Here is a 25,252-nt window from a genome sequence, read left to right as displayed (position 1 = left end):
TTCTTTGGATTGTTATCTTAAGATAAATTCCTATAAATGGGTCAAGTGGGTGTTTCATTTTGGATGAATATTGCCAAAATTAATGGCACATATGTTTTACTTTTCAGGTACTTGCTTTTGTTTTTAAATTGATAGGCTTAGGCTGGGCATGGTGGCTCATGCCTGTAATCCTAGCAATCTGGGAGGCTGAGGCAGGAGGATTGCTCGAGGTCAGGAGTTTGAAACCAGCCTGAGCCAGAGTGAGACCCCGTCTCTACTAAAAATAGAAAGAAATTAATTGGCCAACTAAAAATATACAGAAAAATTAGCCGGGCATGGTGGTGCATGCCTATTGTCCCAGCTACTCAGGAGGCTGAGGCATTAGGATTGCTTGAGCCCAGGAGTTTGAGATTGCTGTGAGTTAGGCTTACGCCATGGCACTCTATTCCAGGCAAAGAGTGAGACTCTGTCTCAAAAATAAATAAATAAATAGGCTTAATTTTGAACAGTTTTAGATTTACAGAAAAATTGAGCAGATAGTACAGAGTTCCCATATACCCCTTCATCTATACCGCATATAATTTCTTCTATTTTTAACATTTTACATTATTATGGTATATTTCTTACAAATAATGAACCAATATTGATATTATTCCGGTTTCCTTAGTTTTTATTTCAGGTTCCCATCTACTGCATTATATTTAGCTGTCATGGCTCCTTAGGTTGCTTTTGGATCACCTTGTTTTTGATGACTTTGACAGTTTTGAGGGGTATGTGTCGGGTGTTATAGGATCTATCTATAGCTGTCTATATATGGTAGGTATATTGGAATTTGGTGATTTGTCAGGATTGGACTGGGTTAATGAGTTTTTGGGAGGAAGATCACAGAGGTAAAATGCCATCACATCAAGGGTACATAGTGGGTACATGCTTTAGAACTATCGATGTTGATCTTGATCATCTGGCTGAAGTAGCATTTGTCAGGTTTTTCCTCTCTACAGTTACTTCCCCTTCCTCCTTTCGATGCTAGAGTCTGCCCTTCTACCTTTCCTTCTTCACTGACTGGGATCGGACTTAGAGGGCAGAGTGGTGAGACAGGTAGACACTGCCAGACATTGCAAGTGGCAGTGGTGGAAGACTAGAGTGAACAATTTGGATTCATGTCTCTCTCTCTACTCCAAAATAAAAATCCACATAGATAAAATATATAATATACATTGACTCCCCTCCCCCCCAAATCATATAGGTATTAATACATAGTAGAGTAAGCTATAGGACAGTTTTCTGGTGTAAGACCTGTATGAGGCCTTTCTTAGTATGTTAGGACATTCAGTAATCATAAATGGAAGATCGACAAATTTAAGTTGGTATGATAAAATATGCCCTAAAATTGAAAGATAACAAACTGGATATAAAGCATTTAAAACATATGTTACAGGTAAAAGCTTACCATCTATCAATATAATATCCATTATTGTAATGCATAGAAAAAGATCTGTGGAAGGATATAGGCCATGTTGTTAACAACATTGGGTATTTTAAGGGACTGTGATGGGGAATGGTGGTCAAATAAATTGGCTTTATTTGCATGTTTTAAGTTTTTACAGTGATGATAGAAATATATTTAATATTACATGTATATTTAAAAAATTATGATATATTTATCCTGTTGAGTACTATGTAGAATTAAAAAGAATATGACATTTCTGATGGGTATTTCCTTAGAAGAAGGTTAAGATGGCTGGGCATGGTGGCTCAAGCCTGTAGTTCTAGCACTTTGGGAGGCCAAGGCTAGAAGATTGCTTGAGTTAGGAGTTCAAACCTGAGCAGGAGTGAGACCTTGTCTATACAAAAAATAGAAAAATTTAGCTGGGCATAGTGGCATGTGTCTGTAGTCCCAGCTACTAGTAAGGCTGAAGCAGGAGGATTGCTTGACCCCAGGAGTTTGAGTGTGCAGTGAACTCTGATGATGCAACTGCACTCTGGCCTGGGCAACAGAGTGAGATTCTTTCTCAAAAAATGTTACAGAACAGGCAAAACAAAATGATATGTGGGTACATGTACATTTATAAAATATGCAAAAATAGGCTGTAATTGTGTGTGGTTTATGGATCTTAAAAAAAATTTATAACAATCTACTCCAAATGGCCAAAATGCTTATGTTTAGGGATAGTACTGGGAGTAGGGTGATAGAGTGACTTCATGTTTTGTTCTTTATAATTTTGTATTATTTGAAGCCTTTTCTTGTGAATTCTTTTATAATAAAAGAATTAAAATAAGAGGAAAAAAGGGCTGAAATGAGGGAAATATGAGTTCCCATATATATAAAAAAAAGATCCTATAGAACCACACTATCCAATACAGTAGCCACTAGCAACAGTGTAGCTAATAGCACTTGAAATGTGCTAGTTGACAAGTCCTCTAAGGGTATGATATACATTAGAGTTTGAAGAGTTAGTACAGAAAAAAGAATGCAAAATGTCTTAGTCATTTTTATACTGATCACATTAAAATGATAGTACTTAGATATACATTAAATATGCTGATTTTACCTATTTATTTTTACTTTTTAAAATGTGGGTACTGGAAAATTTTAAATTATATTGTGTGGCTTGCATTATATTTCCAGTAAACAACACTGCTATGGAAAATGGGCAAAATAAGTAAATAGTTCATAGAAGATATATACGTGATGAATATATGAAAGATGCCCAGTTCACTAATGATTAGAGGAAAGAAAATTTAAAAAATCTTCTTGCCTATGAGATTGACAAAATATAAGTTGATTGTTTATACTAAATATTGGCAGGATTATGCTGAAACAAGTGTCCATACATACCATTGGGAGTATAAAATGGTACTAAATTTTTAGAAAGCAGTTTTGTACCCATTAATTCTACATCTAGAAGTATTATCCTACCTAAATACTCAGTGTATATATAAGGATATTCAAAGTAGTGTGGTTTGTTAAACAAAAAACTGGAAATAGTCTTAATGTCCACCAATAGTAGATAGCTTAAATAAATTATGGTACATCATACAATAAAATGCTACACACTTATTTAAAAGGATATGAATACTTTATTATGTATTCGTATGGAAGGATGTCCGTAATATGTGCAATGAAAACTAAATTAATACAATAGTATCCATAGTATAATTTTGTTTTGTTTTAAAAATAACATTTGCTTATGCATTAAGTAGATCTGGAAAGATAAATACCAAACTGTTAAGTGTGGTAGTGTCAGTACTAGGTCTTCAGGTCCATCCCTCTTCCTTTGCACTGTCTGCTGAATAAATATTTCATGTTTGAGATTTTTGGTGGAGCAATAACTTATAATTAAGTACATTTGTTGGGAGAGGAAAGCTTAGTTAAGGGAAATAGTGTTTGTGGAAATTGCTTAGAGGAAATGCAGTGTATTACTGGTGTAGGTACTCTAAAATGTCTTTCTGAATTAATTGGAGTTAGAAGGTTGTGTATCTAAACCCCATCTTGTTGGTATGCTATCAGCCTCTACTGAGAGACTTTATAGATGAAGTACAATTTAGACTGTTTGGTAGTATCTGTTAAAATTACAATATTCATATCCTTATACCTGCTACTTCTACTTCTAGAATTTATCTTTTTACACAGACTTATATCTATATATCTGTATATATGAATCTTTATTGTAGCATTAATTGTGGTGGTGAAAAATTGGTAAAGTGAAAAAACCAGGCATGCTGAATAATGAAGTATGACTTCATTTTTGTAAAAATGGTATTTGATAGTATATAAATAGGAAGATATCTGGAACAATATATTTGAAACTATTAGTGATTGTAATCTTTGTAATGGATTTTAGCTTTCTATTATATATATTTTTAATGTTTAATTTTTAAGGTTGTTTTAAAGGTGGTTGTGCTAATTTACATTTGAGTCAGCTAAATGTTAAGGTAGTACTTACTTTTGCACATATTGTTAAGGTTCCTTGCATTGTTATTAGCCCTTCACTATTTCATGTGAATAAGTCATCTATTTTCCCAGACTACACTTGTCACTCTGCTTTTGCATGTACTTTTACCTCTGCCTAGAATGTTTTCTTTCACATTCACTTGTTTAACAAATGTTTCAGTGTGTAGGGCCTAAGCTAAATTTGAGTGTAAACTGAAATGCACACATCTGGTTGAGTCATGGGAACTGATTTGCAATATAACCTTCTTGTTTTGGCTTGAAGTGGAGAGAAATTTGTGCTTAGGCACTTAGAAGCCCAGGGGATCAGAGAGGCTGTCTTTAGCCCTGCCCTTTGGGCTGTTGTCTGAGCCAAAGAAGAGAGAGAAAGGAGGATTGCAGGAAAAAAAACAACGTACTTTCTCAATTTCTTTTTCTCCTTTTTTCAAACTTATATATGCTTTCATTTGTCTTTACTGCCTTTCCCGAGCTTTATTCTCCCAGAGCCAGAAATGTGTGTCCCAAGTTCTAATTTTATGTTCTAGGGCTGTCTATTTTTATAATACTAGACCCTAATTTACATTAGATAACCGTCCCTTCCCTCTCCTTTTTGTTAATTAAATCTTTGTTTTTTCCTCTAAAAGTAGTTTTGCTCTCCCACCTAAAAAGTAAAGTAAAACATTGTAATAACCCACCTCCCTTTCTTAAATCTTCTTATCTTTTTCCCCACCCTTTCTTCCTCTTCCTTTAACAACATACTTCTTGAGTCACCTACATTTCACCTCCCATTTAATGCCTAATCCACTTCAGTTTGACTTTTATAGCCATCGCTGTACTGGAGCTGCACTTACTACAGATTGCCAATACTAATAGCTGAGTCTTGACTTAGGTGACATTTGGCAGTGTTGACCATCTCCTCCTTGAAACTCTCTTAACCCTGATTTCTCCTGTTTCTCAACCTCCATTGTGACTGTTCTCTATTTTTTCTTATACATTCTTTCCCTGGATAATGTCACTCACTAACATGATTATATCTATTTCCAATCCTTGGTAACTACCAAATCTGGGTCTCTAGCTCAAATAGAGTTCTTACTATCTCTTGGACATCTCCATCTAGATTTCTTTGCTGGATGTTAGAATAGCTATACTCAAAATGGAACATTCTTTTGCTCACCCCCCAAATATAACATCTAAACCCCTACTTTCTTAGAGCTTCTCTCTTGGTTAATATTGCTACTCTACAGTCACCCAAGATAGAAACCCATCTATGATGCTCTTCTTTCATCTTCCACATTTAGCTGATCAGAAAATCCTGTCCATTCCACCTCTGAAATGGCTTTCCTTCATTGCTCAAGTTCTCACCACTTGGACTATGCCAGTCACTTCGTAATTGGTGTCTTTGTCTTAAGACTCAAATCCAGTTCAGTTTCCCACACTGCTTCTCAGAATTCTCTTCCTTTGCCTTTAAAAGGCCAGGCTTCTGTTTTTTTCTTATACGTATGTTCGTTCCCAGGATAATGTCATTCATTGACATTAGAAGTATTCCCAATCTCTGATAACTATCAAACCTGGGTCTCTAACTAGAACGTATACTGCCATTTGTTTTTTTTTTTTTTTTGAGAGCACATGATACACAATACCACAAATCTCATAGACCGAATGTTGAACAAAAGAGGCAGACACAAAGGGCTACATAATTCTATTCATATGAAGTTCATTAATAGACAGAACTGATCTATGGTTTTAGAAATTGGGATCATGTTTCCCCTAGTGGAGACAGACAAGAAGGGAGCACGAGGAAATTTTGGGGGACTGAATGATTTTGACTTTCTTCATCTGGTGCTAGGTAAACAAATACATTCAGCAGTGTTTCAGACAGTGTTTTGAATACTGGCTCTCCATGATTTGCACAGTGAAGCCCAGAATCAATAGCATGATTTATTTTGTTCCTTAAATTGTATGATCTTGGCTAGTTACTTCATCTCTGTGGCTTCTATTTAATTGTTTCTAAAATGAAAGGGATAGAATTCAGTATGTTGTTGTCTAACTCTTTTTTAAAAAAATCATCATCTATAATCTTATGGAGAAGCCTCACTATGTGAAGCACAAAAATGGAGCTATTCTCATTGGAGTTGGTATCCTGTCCAACTCATGCCACCTCTCTTGTACCTCCTTGAAACTTCTGGAACTCCAAGGAGCACAATTTGAAGACTACTGAGTTTCTTAATGTCTCTTTTAACCCTTAAGATTAAGTGAATTCTTTGAAATTGTATCACTCTCAAATCACACTGTCTTTGAATAGACAGTTATGCTGGCTCTTGTGTTTTCCTCCTTTTAACCAATCCTTTTTATTAGGCTCTTAAACGTTTCCTTTCTTTATAGCAGAACCTATCCACATACTTACACAGTGTCATTCACTCTGAGGATACTTGGATTCCATTCACTTTGCCCCTGACTTCATGTTAGATAATACTTATACAAATGTTACCTTCTTGGTTACATGTATCATACTTTGATTTACCTCCCAAGTAGTGTTAGTTCTGTCCTCTGGGTTCTCATAGCATCTCTCAAATCCTTTTATTATAATGGCTATTAATGCTTGATGAATGGATGAAAGAATGAATGAATGAATGGATAGATGGGGTACAGATGTGGGCAATATATATATTCTATAAATTTCATCTTACTGTAGAAACTATAAAGTAGTAGGTAATAGGTAATTTTGTCCAAGTCATTCTCATGTAGAACTAACCTTGATCTCCTTGGGAACTAGATGAGGCAGGAACATTTTTCTCAACTAATCAGCAAGTATAATTTGAGAGTTGGCTTTGTGTACCCTAGCACATGCTGGGAGTGAAGGAAGCACTAGAGAAAGTTTTATAAAATATACCTGCAGGAGCTTGGTTGTCATGCCTTTGAATGTCAGACCTTCAGTCAAATTTATTTAAAATAAACTAACCAACAAAATTCAAAGTATAATGGAAAAACTGAAGCCTTCTTCCCCACCCCCAATAAAAAGCCTTCAGAATTCAATGGGAAATAAACCTTTAGCTCTAAAAGTATACTTAAAAGAAAAAAACAACCAAGTTATAGAAGAGCCATGTTGCTGGGGATGGTTTGGTCTAATATCCACAGCTCTGATGTCTGCAGGGTTTCAAGGAAGTAGTTTTGACCCTGTTTTGCTTTCTTAGCAATTTCTTTTCTGTATATTCAATTTGACATTGCCTCTCTCCCTACTTTCTTTGCTTTTTGCTTTGTTTCATTTTTTTTTTTCTGGTATCTCAACCATATTGTTTACCCAATTCATATTTGTTCAGCAAATATTTGTTGAGCATTTTCTCTGGGAGTTCTGGTTTAGGAACTAGGCATACAGAGATAGATAAAAATGGTCTCTGCCTAGGACATGTGAAAATGGTCTCTGCCTAGGCAAACATTTGAACAATGAAATAAAAGTACAGTGGGATAAATGAGGCTATTGTGGCGTGAGCAAGTGTTTCTTTGTTTTAGTTTTTGTTTTTTTGAGACAGGGTCTTGCTCTATCTCCTGGGCTAGAGTGCTGTGGCATCATTGTGGGTTACTGCAACCTCAAACTACTAGGCTCAAGTGATCCTCCTGCCTTAGCCTCCCAAGCAGCTGGGACGACAGGTGCATGCCATCATACCTGGCTAATTTTTCAATTTTTTTTTTCCATTCATGCTCAGGCTGGTCTCAAAGTCTAGGCCTCAAGTAGTCCTCTCATTTGGGCCTCCCAAGATGCTAGGATTACAGATGTGAGCCACCAAGCCTGGACATAAACAAGTGTTATGGACGTACCTAGGAGATAGTGTCACTACTTGGGAGGATAGAAGTCTTTCAAAGAAAAGGTGACATTTGAGTTGGGAATTGAAGAATGAGAAGAAATTTTGATGACCATGAAAAAGAGAACAACTCTTTATGAAGGAATAGGGAGAGAAAAAAGCATCAGTGTTTCAAGAAAAGGTTAGTGTACTTAGGACAGGAATCACGGGAAAGTATCTAAAGATGAATGTGATAAAATAGATTGGGGATTCTGAAGAGGGCCATATTTCACACTAAAAAGTTTAGACTTGTAATCAGTGGGAGAATTTAGGGAGGAGAGGGGCATTAATGATTATCTTAGGTAAAAACTAGTAGCTCTGTGGAAGGGTCTCAAGGCAAGAACTGTTATTTTAGGAGTTTCTTGCCTTAATTCAATAATGGCCTACTGTGTCACAATCTCCCAGTGATGGGCCTGGAAATCTATAGAATTAGTTAATATCCCAGGTGATATGATTGGGCATGTTGGAAAGCTGTTTGAAAACAGAGCACAAGACATATACATCAGAGATGTCGTTTCTGGGACCTTTGCTATTAACTTGTAAGCTTTTACAAATCTGTTAGTTTTCCCATCTTGAAAATTGAGGGTTTGGGACTAAATAGTTACTGAAGTTCTTTCTTTCTATAATTCTATGCCTCTAAACAAACAAAAACCTCAACCTTATTGAGCTACTTTTTACTTATAAGGGCTATGATTCTTTTTTCCTGGGTCTTACCCTTTGTAGAAGAAGGATTTCCTACTTCTATTCTAGCATTTCTCCTTTTTATGTATATTTTCCTGAGAAAATATATTCTCGTGAATGTATTTTCCACATTGTTGAAATTACCGTTGGTGATTACTCCAAATTGCATACCAAGAGGTAAGAAACAATTAGCACTTTCTAATTTGATTGTATGTGATTGATGTTGTTCTGTGTGTTGGGAGGCATCCTTGGTTTGTTTTTCTTTTCCCCTATAATATACCAACATTAAGTTGACCTGCTGCTTACAGGAACGGAGGACCCACTCATCATTAGTTATTATCTCCGTTTAAGAGAGGAAAAGGCAAATAAAGCCCACGGGAAGTTCATGGGCTTTAGAATTACACAGGCTTGGGATTGCTTTCTGGTTCTTGACATACTGAATTTGGGCAAGTAATTTAACTTCTCAGTTTCTTCATCTGTGAAATGAGTACAATATCATCTGCCTTGTAGGGATGTTGTGAGGAGGATGAGTATTATCTAAGGTGCCTAGCAGTATCTGGCACCTGGTAGACTAGCTTACAAGCTGCTTCTGCTTAGCGTCTGAAGCTCCTTGTGTAGAACCTGGAACATATTAGATTCTAAATGAACATGGAGTATGACACTTAGTAGATAGAAGTATATTGAATTAATAGTAAATACTCAGTAAACGTTAATTATTATGATTACATAAAGTAAACAAAATTGGTTCTTAAAAAATGTAAAACAAAGTCTTATGTATCTGTTGCATTTTCAAAATTTCAATCATAATTATTTTTCTTTAAGCTCTACTCATCCAGTAGAATTGTTAAGCATGAGGTAATTATTCCACACTTGGGCAGAGAGAATGAATATAAAGGTAACAGATACAAAATGGTATCCATCAAAATGTGCTGTCATATTTAGATGTTGCCATAGTCAACCAGATGTTATATACATACTTAAATGCTAAATATAATATGGTGCCTACATGCATGAGTAGCTAAATCTCACATACCAGGCGCAGAAGGCTCTGTAATACTAGTACCTTCAGCTTGTACCCAAAGGATTTCCCCTCTCTGTCCATTATATTATTTTGTTCATTCTCTGGTTTTATTTCAAGATTATGCCTGTGATTCATGAGCATGTACTATGTAGCATTCTGTTGTGTTCACAGAATACATGATGACTAACCAAAGGTTTTAGATGGATGATCTGTAAGTTTTAGACCTAGATCTAACAGATTAAGGCTTTGTAACCATGGGATCCTGTTCTTCATTTGTCTTTCTGTTGTCTGAGCCATCTTGGGTATGTAATGCAGAGTTATAAAATAAACTATATGTAATGCTTTTGGCAGGTTTTCTCACATGTTTTTATTAATAAAATTTCTTAGCCACAGAGAACTAATAAAATAGGACCCCTTGCTACTGCATATCTGTAAGTAAATAGTTTCTTTGCAGGCATATAATTTATTTTGGTTTAACATTTCTTATGATAATTTAAAGTTGAGGAAGTAAAATGTAATACTTTTTTGCAGAATTTCTGTATTTGAGGAAGTTGTAGTCATAACTGGATTTGTGGGACTTCCTTCTGTTTTCATGTTTTTAGCTGGTGATACCATAATGCGCTTAGTCTCACAAACTATAATTCTGGGGGTCATCTCTTTGATTCTTTTTATTCATAATCCTTCATATCCAGAGAGTCATCAGAGTTCTGTTTGTTTTGAACAACTTCACTGTTTCTTCACTGTTTCTCCAGTTTATCCCATCTTCTCTGTCCCTGCTGCCACTGTTCTAGATCAGGTGCCAGATACTAATTCTCATCTGTTCTGATTGACCTCCCTGCTTTAGTCTTGTTTTTTTTCTTCACAGTTGGTTCTCTCACTTAAATGAAATCTGACTGTGTCCCTCTCCTTAAAACCATTAAAAATTATTTCAGCTACAGGGTCAAGTCCAAGGTTCTTAACATTATAACTAATTCTTACTCATCCTTTAAGACTCAACACAATACCTCCTTTAGCAATTTCTAATCATGGTTTTGGCATTTTTCTGTGTAGCAAACAACTCCAATACCTGGAGTTTAAGAAAACCAATTTGTACATGGGTGAAATTTCCTTCTACCCTGGAAGAGTATGGTGACAGGTGAAGTCTAAGTCTAACTGTGGTCCCCAACTGCTGGGCCAGTCAGAAGCCTGGTAGGGACCAGCTAGCAACCTCTCAGCCACTGCCCATCCGTGACTTCTGTGAAACCAGTCTCTAGTGTCAAAAAGGTTGGGGGCCACTGTACAGGCTTAAAGCTCCATGACAGTAAAGATTATTAACATCTAAAGAAAAACTGTATACTTTGAGAGAGAGGATGGTATACAGCAGCATACAGAAAAGCTGGGAACCAAAAGAGTAAAATTGGCAGTGTCATTCAAAGCATTAATGAAAGTTTACCCCTCCCTATTGCCATTGAAAGCATTATTGGAGGTTTACTCCTCCTGTCTTATGCTTGCTGTATAGGTAGATGTATCAGGCTGTCAATTTTGGATGCCATTTGCCATTTTAATCATAGTTAACTCCCTTTGCTCACTGCACAGTGATCTGGTCAAAATTTAATAGATAAACTAGCTTGCTCCATAGTGAGAAAAGTTGCTGTCAGTTCTCTCGTAAATAAATGAATTGGATACCAGTTCTTGGTTATTGTGAGTCACTTTTGGTGGTTGTACTGATACAGTCATATTTCTGGGTCATCAAAGCTGAGGACCAGATCCTTGAGCACACTGAATTCACTAAGATAATGGCACCTTGTAACATTTCTTGGCAGCTAGTCAGCCAGCTTCTCCAGTGACACCTTCTTCCACTATGTGTACCACTCTATGCCTTCTTTGTTTAAAGTGGCCTGTGCAAGTATTTTTCTTATGCTTCTGACAATATTAATATTTACATGATTTGGGAAAGTAGATGAGTAGTCTTTTAGTATAGTAGTGTTTTCCTGCAATATTATAATCCATGGTTTAATTACTAGGAACATTACTGTACATTTGCTAGGCCATCACTCTTCCTATCTTCAGGATTCATGGGACAAATTTGGAGTTTATTCATAGTTAAATAATGAATTCAGAGATCAAAATGGTATTGCACTTTCCCTTCCTGGACATTTGCAAAATAGCAGCCATTTATTAAACATCTACCATGTGTCAGGCAATGTACCAGATTATGTTTAATACTTAACCACTTCGGTACAGTACGAAACCTTGCCCACTGCTGGCACTCATAGTCCGCATGATACTGTGTGCTGTGCATTGACGACGAATCTGTTTTTACTCTTGTGTCCTGAGGAAAGCTTTAAAGCACTGAAAGCTTGTTTTACTTTACAGGCAGCTTTACTTGTAATGTAAATCAGAATAGGTAACATATACATATATGTTTTCATTACATTATTTTTAAATGCTCACAATTTTATTTTGATAAATGAAAAATTAGAAAACTCATATCACGGCTGTCGGCTAAAGTAGGCGTTCAGTTCATCTGTGGCTATCGACTATAGTTGATGCTCGTACCGAAGTGGTTAAAAAGACAATACTCTTACAAAGTATTTTTATAGATGAGGGATCTGAGACTTGAAAAAGGTTAAATAACTTTTCTGTGTTCACTACTAGAAAATAGCAGAGCTGGATTTGAACCCAGAGCTGTTAATTTCCAAAATCCCTTCTCTTACTAGTGTATAGTGCATGCCCAGCACATTTCATTATGTTTAAATAAACATATATATGTATTTTAATAATTATGTATGTATTTTAATAATTACGTTTAGGCTATTTTATAAACCTGTAAAGTTTAATTAAACAGCTATGTTACATTTATTTTGGATATTTTTCTTGTTTGGGAATTTTTCAGAAAAAGAGTATTATGGATTTACATGGTACTCTTATATGCTTAATTTATACAGTTGATCTCTCTGAGACAAATTCTTCCCTAATTATAATAGCCCTTCCTCTCTCCCATATTAATTTCTACAAGAATGTTGGTTTATGTCGAAGGTTTCTTTATTTAATATTTGCTATTAAATATGTGACTTTTTAAGGCAGCACCATTACCCAACAAAATCTCCTGCCCTTACTCAAATGTAAATTCTGCCTGTTCAGCAGCAGCAAAAGCTCTGCATTGTTTTCTGTTGGAAGTGTGAGCTGAAGGGGACAGACATTCCTCCTGCTTTGCTGGTGCTCTAAGCTGTGATCTGCCCTCGTTGTATTATTAATGGCACGATGTTTTTATGTTGCAGATGGCTGAAAGCTAGCAAGGAAAATTCAGGACCATGATGGCTCAGTTTCCCACAGCTATGAATGGTAAGCAGCTTTGTGCTTGTGGCAGTTAAGCAGGTTATGGTTTTTTTTTTTTATTGGTAGAGGTTTAAAAATATTAGTGTAGGTAATTTTTTGTAAACTTACAAATATAAAATGTAAAGTATTCTTGTTGAAAATATTTAGTAGTTTATTTCAGAACACTGCATATATCTTCTATTAGAATATTATGTAGTAAATCCCATGACTCAGGATAAGCATGTTCTGTGGTATCATCTGGAATGTGTGCTTGCCATTGAGCAGTTAAGAATAATCTAAAGGTGTATTGCGTTTGATGCATAAAACTGGAGGACAAAAAGCAAAGTGCTATAGGGTGAATATTAAAGATGTCTTGGTAGCATAGGATGATCACAAACTGATGAAGCCAATATAGATTCATTTAGTAATATGCATATAAGATTAAGTTTTCCCTTTATAAAGGATTATGTATGTAATTATTTAATATGAAATGTTTTTAAAAGAAAATGTTTAGGTACTTTCAATAATGAGAAGTTTTTAAAACTTTTGTTCTGATTCTAGTTTTAATTCTTTTCCCAAATACAAATTAACTACCTTTAATTGGCATTCAGTTACTGTGTATGTCATTTAGAATTAATTGAGAACATGCATTATATTTATAAATCGCTAAAGAAATCTAGATACTGAGTTCTTACCAATTTTGTGGTATATTTCATTAGCTAATTGTAGGTAAACTCCTGTTTATAGAGATAGAGATTAAAGTCATTAATCCTTCAACATTTAAATTGAAAAGAGTAATATTAAAAAACATTAAAAAAAGGGAAGACTCACTGTTCCACCGTCTTCACAAGGCAATTCTGTTTTGTTATTACCATCTAGTGTTTGATCAATTGCATCTTTGTTCTTGTAACATGTTTTCAGTCAGAGGGCCAAATCCATACATGGTTAATAAAGAAAATGCATGTTGTATATCTAAAGTTTTAATTTTTAGGATTTAGGAAAGTTTTGGAGAAATGAATTATTTGCATAAAAAGTGGAATCAAATTCTAATGTGTGGTAAGATTCTGTGTCATTTAAGGATGGGGTTGAGGTAAGGGCTTTATTGTTTTTTGCCTTTTTAGAACCTCTTATTTAAGGATTCATGTGAGCATTGTTGCAGTTGTAGAAATGATGTGGTATTATAAAGATTGATGCCACAGACAATTTTAAAAATTAAATAGGGCCAGGCGCAGTGGTTTATGCCTGTAATCCTGGCATTCTGGGAGGCCGAGGTAGGGGAGGATCACTCAAGGTCAGGAGTTCGAAAACAGCCTGAGCCAGAGCGAGACCCCGTCTCTACTAAAAATAGAAAGAAATGACTTGGGCAGCTAAAAATATATAGAAAAAAATTAGCTGAGCATGGTGGCACATGCCTGTAGTCCCAGCTACTTGGGAGGCTGAGGCAGAAGGATTGCTTGAGCCCAGGAGTTTGAGGGTGCTGTGAGCTAGGCTGACACCATGGCACTTTAGCCCAAGGAAGAGAGTGAGACTCTGTCTCAAAAAAAAAAAAAAAAAAAAAATTAAATGATTACTTTTTCCATAATGAGTGATTATATATATATATATATCTATGTATATCTATGTATGTCATCATTTAAAAAAAATAGGTGTGTGTGTGTATGTATATGTATAAACCAGGGCAGTAATTGTAGTAGAAACTTGCTCTACCCAAGTTTAAGGATTTCCATGTTCCACACAAAGGAATTTGTATTTTTTTTTTTTTTTGAGACAGAGTCTCACTCTGATGCCCAGGCTAGAGTGAGTGCTGTGGCGTCAGCCTAGCTCATAGCAACCTCAAAGTCCTGGGCCTAAGCGATCCTTCTGCCTCAGCCTCCCGAGTAGCTGGGACTATAGGTATGTGCCACCATACCTGGCTAATTTTTCCTATGTTTTTAGTTGTCCAGCTAATTTCTTTCTATTTTTAGTAGAGCCTGAGCTCAAATAATCCTCCTGCCTTGGCCTCCCAGAGTGCTAGGATTATAGGTATGAGCCATTGCACCTGCCCTGAATCAACTATTTTAAAATTGGCTTGAATTACATATATTTCCCAGTTTTCTTATTTCTGTGTTATCTTTTCATTTCTGAAAAATTCTTTTTTTCCTTTTTTTAGCTTTTAATATTCAATTTAAGTTTTTTAGTACATTCCAGAGGAGGAATAGGTCAACCCCTGTGAGTGGAGGAGACCCTGAAAAATTATTAGAGCATGCATATCTTATGTTTTAATATGGTCAATTTTTTTGAAGTATTGGATTTTTTTTTCTTTTTTGAGACAAGTCTCACTTTGTTGCAAAGGCTAGAGTGAAGTATCCAAAAAAATTTCTTGTCATAATGCTTTAGAACATTTTTATTCTTTTTTTTTTGAAGACAGGTTTCACTCTGTTACCTAGGCTAGAGAGCAGTGGCATCATCATAGTTGACTGCAACCTCAAACTCATAGGTTCAAGCATTCCTCTTGCTTCAGCCTGTCATGTAGCTGGGACTGCAGGCATGGGCCACCATGTCCTGCTAATATTTCTGTCACTTTTTTTTTTTTTTTTTGTAGAGATAAGGTCTCACTCTTGCTCAGACTGGTCTGGTAACTCTTGGCCTCAAGCAGTCTTACTGCTTTGCTCTACCAAACTGTTAGGATTATAGGTGTGAGCCACTGTGCCCATCCTAGAATGTTCTTATTCTGTAGGTGATATTAATTGTGATTTTCTTGGCTGATGGAATCTCTTATTATTTTTATTTTTTTTTATTTCAGCATATTACAGGGATATGGAATCTCTTAAATTTAGAAAGTCTGTGAGCTCCTTTAATGGGTTCATTTTATTCACCTTTGTATCCTATAAATGTTTGTTGAATGAGTGAATATGAAGGTGTCAAGGATGCTGGGTGGAGTCATGAGGAACTAAGCAGTAAACATTAACAGATAGGTTGAGTTGGCCACTGTGAAGACAGATAGCCAAAGAAATGTGAGGAGATAATAGTATATAAGAAAGCATCATGATGCGATAAGCATAGATGCAGTAATCCTTCTGATGCTGCAGAACTCTCTATCATCTTAGGATAATAGCAGTAGTCTGTTACTGCCTGGGGATATATACTGATGTATGTTAGAACAGCTCTCAAGCCTTCCTAACCAGACTTTCCAGACTTAAAATAGTCTTAAGGTTTCTGATTAAAAAGCTTTACTTTCAGTATTTTCTGGCAAGAGTACCTTTACCAGAAGGGGAAGAGCCTGAGAAAGATTTGAATGCTCTGACTTCTTTTTGATTGTATTGTTCCCTGAGATGGGGTTGATAAGGAAACTAATTTATTGAGTACCCTCCATGTGGCAGGCATGAATTAGATGCTTTATCTTTTTGTTTTAGTTTATTTTTAAGTTGAGTTTATTGGATTTAAGGTATAAATCACTCTTTTTAAGCATACAGTTTGATGAAGTTTTAAAAATGTGAGCAGTCATGTAAATCAGAATATAGAACGTTTGTATCACCTAAAAAGTTCCCTTGTACCCCTTCACCCCCACCCTTAGCCAATGTCCACTTTTGCCTTTTCCAGAGTGTCATGTAAGTGGAATATGTAACCTTTTGTGTCTGGCTTCTGTCACTTAGCAAAATACTTTAGAGATTCATCCATGATGTTGCATGCATTTTTCCTTTTTAATTGCTGGGTAGTATTTCATTGTATAAATGTGTACCACAATTTGTTTATCCTTTCAGCTACAGAACACATTTGGGTTATTTCCAGGTTATAATGATTATGACTAAATCTGCTATAACCATTAGAGAATAGGTTTTTATATAGCAATAGGTCTTCATTCCTCTTGGGTATTTACTTAAGAGTCTTTTGTAGGATTGTATGGTAAATGTATATTTAACTTCATAAGAAATTGCCAAACTGTTTTCTGAAGTAACTTGTCTCATTTTGCTTTCCCACTAGCAATATTTAAAAGTTTTAGTTATTTGACATCCTTGTCAGTACTTGGTATTGTCAGTGTTTTTTTTTAAATCTCAGACATTCTAATAGGGATTGTAATGATTTTTTTTGTGGTTTCAATGTATGTATCTGATTATCAATGACGTTGGGCATTTTGTCACATGCTTATTTGCCATCTATAGATCTCTGATGTATGTGTTTAAATCTTTACCCATTTGGGGGTGAGGGAGATTATTTTCTTATTATTGAGTTAAAAAGTTTTTTATATATGCATGTCCTTTATCAAATATGTTTTGTAAATATTTTCTCCCAGTTTGCAGTTTGTCTTTTCATTTTCTTAACAGTATCTTTAAGAGAGTGGAAATTTCAGATTTTGGTGAAATCTAATTTGTCAAAAAATTTTAATTGTTTTTACCTTTTGTGCCCCAAAAAGTCATTGCCTAATCCAAAGTTACAAAGATTTTCTTCTGTGTTTTCTTCAATAAGTTTCATAGTTTAGTTAGTTACTGTTCTAGTTCTGTGGTCCATTTAGAGTTAATTTTTGTATATGGTACAAGGTTGAAAGGATTTTTTTTTTGTTTTTTTATTTGGATGTCCAGTTTTTTCAGCACCATTTGATGAAAAGACTATGCTTTCCACATTGAATTATCTTCGTATTTTGCTGAAAATCAACTGATGACATATTTATGTGTCTATTTCATTTTAGTTATTGTGACAATAATTAAGATTATTGTCACAATAAGCCAGATAGTTTAAAACTCTTAATTAAGCCTGAGTAGATTCCAGTCCTGCCTTCAGCATTTACCAAGTTCATTATCATGGGCAAATTATTTTATCTATCTGTGTCTTTGTTTCCTTCTCTGAAAAACAGTGATAGTAATAGTTACCTCATAGGATTCTTTTTTTTTTTTTTTTTTTTTATTTTGGCATATTATGGGGGTACAGATTTTAAGGTTTCAATAAATGCCCATTTCCCCCCCACCTCATAGGATTCTTATGAGACTTAATTGAAGCAATATATGTAAAGCTCTTAGAAAAGTACCTGATATGTAAGGTTCATTAAATGTTATCTATTGTTATTTTGTCAATCTAATAAATGAAAAATGATATTTAGTATTATTTTAATGTAGATGTATTACATACTACATGTAATCTTTACGACAACCTGTGGAGTTAGATAATATTCGTAGTTTATAGGGGTGATATCTAAGGTACAGCGAACATAAGCATCTTAGCTGTATATGTTGGGAGATAGTACAGTGTGGAATTTAGCACACAACTTTTGGAGTCAGGCTACCTAGGTTCTAATCTCATCTCTGCCACTTATTAGTTGTATGACCTTGAGCAAGTTATTTTACTGCCATGGGTTTTAGTTTCCTCACCTGTAAAATGAGGACAGTGATAGTGCCTTCATTTATATACTGGTGGTGGTGGTCAATGAGTTACTGCATATAGAGTCCCTGACACATAGTTAAGGCTCAATAAAGGTGAACCACTTGCATTTTTGTCATCCTTTGTTTTTGTCATTTTTGTTACTTTTAAATCAGGATCATTTTTTCAAAGTCACACAGTATTTTTTTCCCAAAGTCATACAGTATTAAATTAATTCTATAGCTACACTACTTGCCTTTCTAGTCCCAGGAATCTTGACAGGTTTTTAAATTTATTTTTTAATAAACTGATAAACCAAATAGGTTTTTTACTATATATGTGGTATTTCTTTATTTAGAAAATATGTAGGTTTAGCTATTTTAGGTTTGTAGTTCTTCAGTACATCTGTTTCTTTATTTTTAACTCTAAACTTAAAACTTGTCTTTAAGACGGGATATTTATAGATGTTTTAAATCCAGTCATTCGGGGCTAAGAAAAATTTGTTTAATCCATATTAGTGTTAAAAATTATAGTGAGCCCCTACTTTTCAATGATATGCATTCCTGGAAAATTGCCTTTGTGAGGCAGATTTTTATGAAATACAAGTAACAAATATGTATGAGTTTATATATCTAAACATATTTGGTTCCTTACTGGCAGAAATTGAATAAACTGAAAAGGTAGTCAGAAGTGAAGTATAGATGGTTATTTGTGAAGTTGAATATATAGAGCTTTACAGAGACCTCCTCCAAGAGCTGGTAGAACCATATGTGAAAGATGTACAGCAAAAAGGTTTATAAGTGACTCTTATGTTTCCTCAAGTCCTGATCTTGCCTCTCTTCTCATTTTTTCTACTTCCTCTTTTTTCTATTTGTTCATCAGTCATTTTTAAGTGTTTGCTCTGTGTTGAGTACCCTGCTGGCTCTGAGAATAGTAGAATAAACACTCAAAGCTCCTGTCCTCCAGGGTTCACAGTCTGGTGGAACAGATGGACAAAAAACAATTACAGCATCATCCTAAGTGCTCTGTAGAAGTACGAAGTCTCTTGAGAATCTAGAGGAGGAAGCAATCAGTGTGACCTGGAGGTGTCAAGAACCTCCTGGAGGAAGTGACACCTGCTCTGGACCTTGAAAAATAAAGTTTGAAATGAAAAGGGGATGATATGAACATCAGTCCAAGTAAAGGGAATGCAGGTCAAGGGTTGAGAAAGAGGATGTTATGTACATGGGATTCTTAAGTCTTTACTTTCTAGAGATAGGGATATTTTACTAGCATTCCTTTTATCCTTGGTTTTTATTTTGTAATGTTTTTTTCTCCTTTTAAATATTAAGCAAGTTTATGGTAGTATCACAATTTACATTTTTTTACCTGTAAAATTTGTTATATAGTAAATGTTCAAAAACTTACTAAGGTACATTATTCCAAAGGGAAATTCAGTTGCTTTGAAAGCTAAAAGAGACTCATGTTTTTATATTTAAATATCAGTTTAGATGTATCTATTTTATGTTTTATTACTTATTTTTAAATGCCCAAAATAATACTGCTAAACTAAAATGTCAGAGTTATCAGGGAGGCAATGTGTTGTAAGTTAAGAACATGAACCTTGGAGTTATATTCTGAAGTGTAATCGAATTCTAGCTATAAATTCTATTAGCTGTATGATGTTCAGTAAGTTAGTTAACCTATTTTTCAGTTTTTTTTATTTGTAATATGTACAAAACCTAGCTCACAGTGTTGTAAAATTGGATATGATAATATCAATATACTTAGCATGGTCCCTGGCATAAAGTAATACTAAGTTAATAATAGTTACTACTACTACTAAGTCCTCTGTCTACTGTTGTTATTGGTCTTCATAGATAAGTGATAGAAGAAGTTGTTTTTCTGAGAGAGCTGGTCAAGAGTTGAGACAGTTGTAGGATAAAGGAGGTTTAAAAAAATCTGTGTATTTGTATGAGAAAAAATGAGTGAGGTGAGATTTTTCTTTTTTTTTTTTGAGACAGAGTCTCACTCTGTTACTCGGGCTAGAGTGCTGTGACGTCAGCCTTGCTCACAGCAACCTCAAACTCTCGCTCAAGCAATCCTTCTGCCTCAGCCTCCCGAGTAGCTGGGACTACAGGCATGCACCACCATGCCTGGCTAATTTTTTTTCTATATATTTTTAGTTGGCCAATTATTTTCTTTCTATTTTTAGTAGAGACGGGTCTCACTCTTGCTCAGGCTGCTTTCAAACTCCTGACCTTGAGTGATCCTCCTGCCTCCGCCTCCCAGAGTGCTAGGATTACAGGCATGAGCCACCATGCCCGGCTGAGTGAGGTGAGATTAATTCATCTTTTAACAGACTAGAATTGAGGGATATAAGTATCATCCTTAGAAGGAGGAATTTGTAAGATACTGGCCCACATAATTCACTGTGACAGCCAACCCACATTTTTCTTGCTTTTGGACAGCACTATTTGCTTGTTGTCTAGAGTTGGCTAGAAGGGGTGGAGTTGTAGCAGACTATTGAGGAGGAGGTAAAATGGAGAGGAGGCAATGTGCAACCTGATTTATATAGGACAGTGGTTCTGAGCCTGGCTATACATTAGAATCACCTGGAGAAATATTTAAAAATTTTGAAGCCTGTACATCATCCCCCAGATTCTGATTTGATTGGTTTGCATTGGGTTTGAATAGCTTTTTTCCCAAAGCTCCCCCATGTGACTCTAATATACAACCAGGGATTGAAAACTTCCAGTGTAGGACATTGGGACTGGTCAGGTATTGCCTGCTGTATACTTTATATTTTTGTAAACAATTTTATATACATCATTATTACAACAAATCATAAGTAAATAAAGGGTAAGGAGGGTTGAGGTGTGCCTAAGTCACAAAAATGGTTAGATAGGAACAGGCAGACAGAAACAGCGCCCTCTCTTGTTATTCCTTTACACACCCCTGCTTTGGTTTATGGAAAGAAGAAAGTAAAGATGTATTTAAGGGTAGGCCAGGCGTGGTAGCTCATATCCTAGCACTTTGGGAGGTTGAGGCTGAGGATTGCTTGAGGCCAGGGATTGAAGACCAGTCTGAGCAAGAGTGAGACCCTGTCTCTACAAAAAATAGAAAAGTCAGCTGGATGTGGTGGTGTGCGCCAGTACTCCCAGCTGCTCTGGAGGCTGAGGAAGGAGGATGGCTTGAGTCCAGGAGTTGAAGGTTGCAGTGAGTCATGATGACGCCACTGTACTCTAGCCAGGGTGACAGAATGAGACCCTGTCTCAGTGAATGAATTAATGAAGAAAGAAAGGAAGGAAAGGAAAAGAGAAAGGAAAAAGGAGAAAGGAAAGGAAGATATATTGCCTGGGTGTTGTGCATCCCAGTGGTCCCAGCTATTCGGGAGACTAAGATAAGAAGAACACTTGAGCCCAGCGGTTTCAGGCTGCAGTGAGCTATGATGGCACCACTGCACTTTGGTCTAGGTGATAGAGCAAGACCCTGCCTTTAAAAAATTTTTTTTTAAAAAACCAAACCTAAGGTGAAGTAACAAGTTGTAACAGTCTACCATTGGGGAGAGAGGCAAGAGCATGAGAGAAAGCCTCTTTTGCAGGGATTTGGGGAAGATGAAAACTGAAGGAAGAGTACTAACCCTGAGAAGAACTCCTTAATACCCTATCTCCTACCATTAGCACAAGACAATGTCTTTCCACTTCTAGAGGAATTTAAAGTCTGTGGTATGCTGAAGATATCCATAGCAACCAAAAAAATGTAACTCTGGTTGAATTGGAGAAACTGTGACTCAATATCCTGCACTAATGGCCTGACGGAAGAAGAGGGATGCCTATGTGCAGGCATCACGGTTTACCTCAGTCTCTGCTGTTCTACTTGATGTCTAGTATCCAATCAGAAAATTACGAGACACATGAATAAGCAAGAAAATACAAGCCATTGTCAAGAGGCAAAACAACGAACAAAACCAGACTCGGAAATGACCCAGATATCGGCACTATTAGGCAGCGACTTTAGCTATAATGATATGTTACAGGATATAATAAAAACAGTATGCATGAGCAGAAGAGGAGTTTCAGCAGAGAGAGGGAAACTATAAGGAAGAGTCAAGTAGAAATGCTAGAGATAAAAGACATAGTATCAGAGATCGGCCGGGTGCAGTGGCTCACGCCTGTAATCCTAGCTCTCTGGGAGGCCGAGGCGGGCAGAATGCTCAAGGTCAGGAGTTTGAAACCAGCCTGAGCAAGAGCAAGAACCCGTCTCTATTATAAATAGAAAGAAATTAATTGGCCAACTAAAAATATATAGAAAAAATTAGCTGGGCATGGTGGCGCATGCCTGTGGTCCCAGCTACTCGGGAGGCTGAGGCAGTAGGATTGCTTGAACCCAGGAGATTGACGTTGCTGTGAGCTAGGCCCACGCCATGGCACTCACTCTAGCCTGGGCAACAAAGTGAGAATCTGTCTAAAAAAAAAAAAAAAAGACATAGTATCAGAGAGAAAACATTTCTTCATTAGTAGCCTTAAGACACTCAAGGAAAGGATCAGTGACCTCGAATTTAGGTCAATAGATGTTATCCAAACTAAAACTGAAAAAAAAAAAAAAAGTGTTGAGAGGGGGAAACCAGAATAAGAGTCCTAGAATTGATAGGATCAAATGGTTTAACATGTGTAATTCAAGTCCCCGTGTAAGAGAGGAGAATGTGGCAGAAGAAATATTTGCAAAAATTATGTCTGAGGATTTTCCAAGAATAATAAAAACATCAAACAGATCCAAGAAAGTTAGAGAACCCCAAGCAGGATAAATAAAAAAAGAAAAGGAAAGAAGGTTCATGTATTCTGATAGACCAGATAAGACTCTTGGGCCACAGATGAAAAGACTTTATTACTAAATAAAGCAGCAGGTAGTGTGAGTTTTATGTTCACATTGGTTTCTCTTACGTACCCATGTACCTCTTACATTCCCATAGGGGCAATGGGGAGATGAAACTAAGAGGATGCTGTTGTACACACAGTGACTTTGTGTCATAGCTGAGGAACCTCAATCTTAGGAAAGCCCTATGTTTATTTGCCTTGCAGACATCCTTGAAAAGATAGTTTGGAAGAAAAGCTATCAACGCCTTTTCTCATAATATATACAGAAACATGAGAGACCTATGGAGAATTGTTTCCCAACAATTTCTGTTCCTTGTTTCTTCATTGTCTTGGCTTCTGGCAAATTTTTTCATGAGTGTACATAACACTCAGTTGGCCACTCTGATTAATCTGAGCAAACAGGCCTGAGACCAGGTCAGTTTGATTTATTTCATGTAGCATTTAATTAAGGCACATCAACAGGATGCCAGGCAGCAGGTTAGTTAGTCTCAGCCTGCAGTGCTCTCAACTATGCTTCCCAGAGTCCCAGCTAAACAAATCCCATAAGTGTCTCCCTTGGAAAGCTAGGTGGCTTTCTCTAATTTTGTATCAACTTTTCCACCTGGTCTGAGGTGTTAATCCAGGTGCAGCAAGTTTTATTAGTGATTGCACATAGTATACCTTGGCCTGCAAAAAGGAAATCTAGGACAATACTATAATAATGCTGGCCACTGAGTTGACACAAACCTGAATGCCTTCCAGGGCTGAGGAGATGTTTTCTTAAGCACTTGATGGTCTCTTCATGTATGTTGCTGTGTTTTTGGAGGGAGGCAAGTTAATGCTTGGCTCCCACACAAGGAATAGAATCTCAAGGGTGCATGTGGTATGTGTGGAAAGAAAATGATGTTTACAGTTGTTAGGGCCCCCCACAGGTGGTACCTACATCAGAAGATGTGGCCTCCTGGATGGCTGGTAAGCCTTAGGGTTCCCAGTGGAATCTCAATAATTTACTCTAGTCCTTGTTTTTCGAGGATTGCCTGAGGGCAGTTAGTCTAACCTGTTATGTTTATATATACCACCAGCTGGGTGGAGTTCATCTATTACTGAGATGGAGGTAGGGAAGACACCGGAGGTGATGTGCCTGGGAGGTGCAGTTACTGAGGCCATCCTGATGTTCCTGATAGATTCTTGGTAGGGCTTCTGGTGGGGAATGGCAGACTCAGCAGTCATTCACATTTAAGATGTTTCCAGCAGTTTAGGGGAGCCACACCAAGGCACTTTTCTTGGAGAGTAAGGCTACAAGGGAAAATTCTAAAAGAGAAAGTTCATTAATGTCTTTTCTTAATACCATACCTCCTGAGGTCTAAGGTGTTTCTTCCTTAGGTGCTTCCTTGTTGCTTTCTATCTCCACAAAATCCGAGTGGTTTCATTTCTATAACTTTTCACCATTTCCTAGTTATCCAGAAGGTTAGATGCAAGAGGGACAAGGACAGTTTTGTAAACCCTAACCAGAATTAACTTTGAACCTCCTAGATTCCCTTTTAGCTGAACTGCCCACCAAGGGGATTTACCAACCAAGCCTGCCTGCAGTTGCTGTTAGGGGAAAGAAAGATGCATCATGTCCAGGAATAGTCCCAGGGTAGAATCCTGAATTTTCACAATAGGTCTGTATATGCCCTATATAATCTCCTAATTATTAGCCAAGAAGCAGCTAAGAAGCAATGATCCCTTTCTAGGGGGAGCCACAGTCAGTGACCAAACTATCTTTAGGGTATGTAGAGCAGAAGGAGGTGATGGAAGTAGAACCAGACTATTGGTGCATTCTTGAGCAGCTTTTATGATAAAAGGTATATTTTTGTCAGAAAGCCGAAAACATGACAGATTAGTCTCAAAGGCCACAACAGCGTGGACATTGTATGCTGATTGGCAACCTAAAAAGGTGTCAATAAGGGGATGTTGTAATGATGGAGACTACGTATATGAGGGTAGAGGGTGTAGGGGAAATCTCTGTGCCTTCTCCGTTTTGCTGTGAACCTAAAACTGCTCTGAAAAATAAAGTCTAGTTTAAAAACAAAAGAGTCATCAGTTTGAGGCATCACTGATAGACTGAGAGAAGGATCAAAGGTCTGATTGAGTCAATCTGCCAAGACTCAAAGGGAGCCATGCGTGTGCTATGTAGCGAGACCTCCTGCACCATGCACACGCGTGTGCCCACACATGTGCGCATACACGAGTCACAAGCTTGGCATCTGCCTCTGAAACACAGTCACACTTTTTTTTCAGTCTAAATCAGAGAATGGGCCTTTACTGTGGGTATCCATATATATGACCCAGACAATTCAAT

At 36.6% G+C, this 25,252-nt stretch overlaps 1 protein-coding gene across 6 annotated transcripts in view; it reads left to right on the top strand.

Moving 5' to 3' along the window:
• ITSN2 (intersectin 2) overlaps positions 1 to 25,252 on the top strand; it is a 150,000-nt gene that overhangs the window by 17,869 nt on the left and 106,879 nt on the right. For all 6 annotated transcript variants that reach the window (XM_076000587.1, XM_076000589.1, XM_012788100.3 and 3 more), the window contains exon 2: positions 12,709 to 12,772. In XM_076000587.1, coding sequence (XP_075856702.1) covers positions 12,742 to 12,772 — 31 coding nt within the window. In that variant the 5' untranslated portion in view covers positions 12,709 to 12,741. The remainder of the gene's footprint in view (positions 1 to 12,708; positions 12,773 to 25,252) is intronic.

This window comes from Microcebus murinus, chromosome 3, assembly GCF_040939455.1.
Source record: "Microcebus murinus isolate Inina chromosome 3, M.murinus_Inina_mat1.0, whole genome shotgun sequence".
Classification (NCBI taxonomy): domain Eukaryota; kingdom Metazoa; phylum Chordata; class Mammalia; order Primates; family Cheirogaleidae; genus Microcebus; species Microcebus murinus.
The sequence above is the reverse complement of the archived record's forward strand: the minus strand, read 5'-3'. Positions and strand labels throughout refer to the sequence as shown.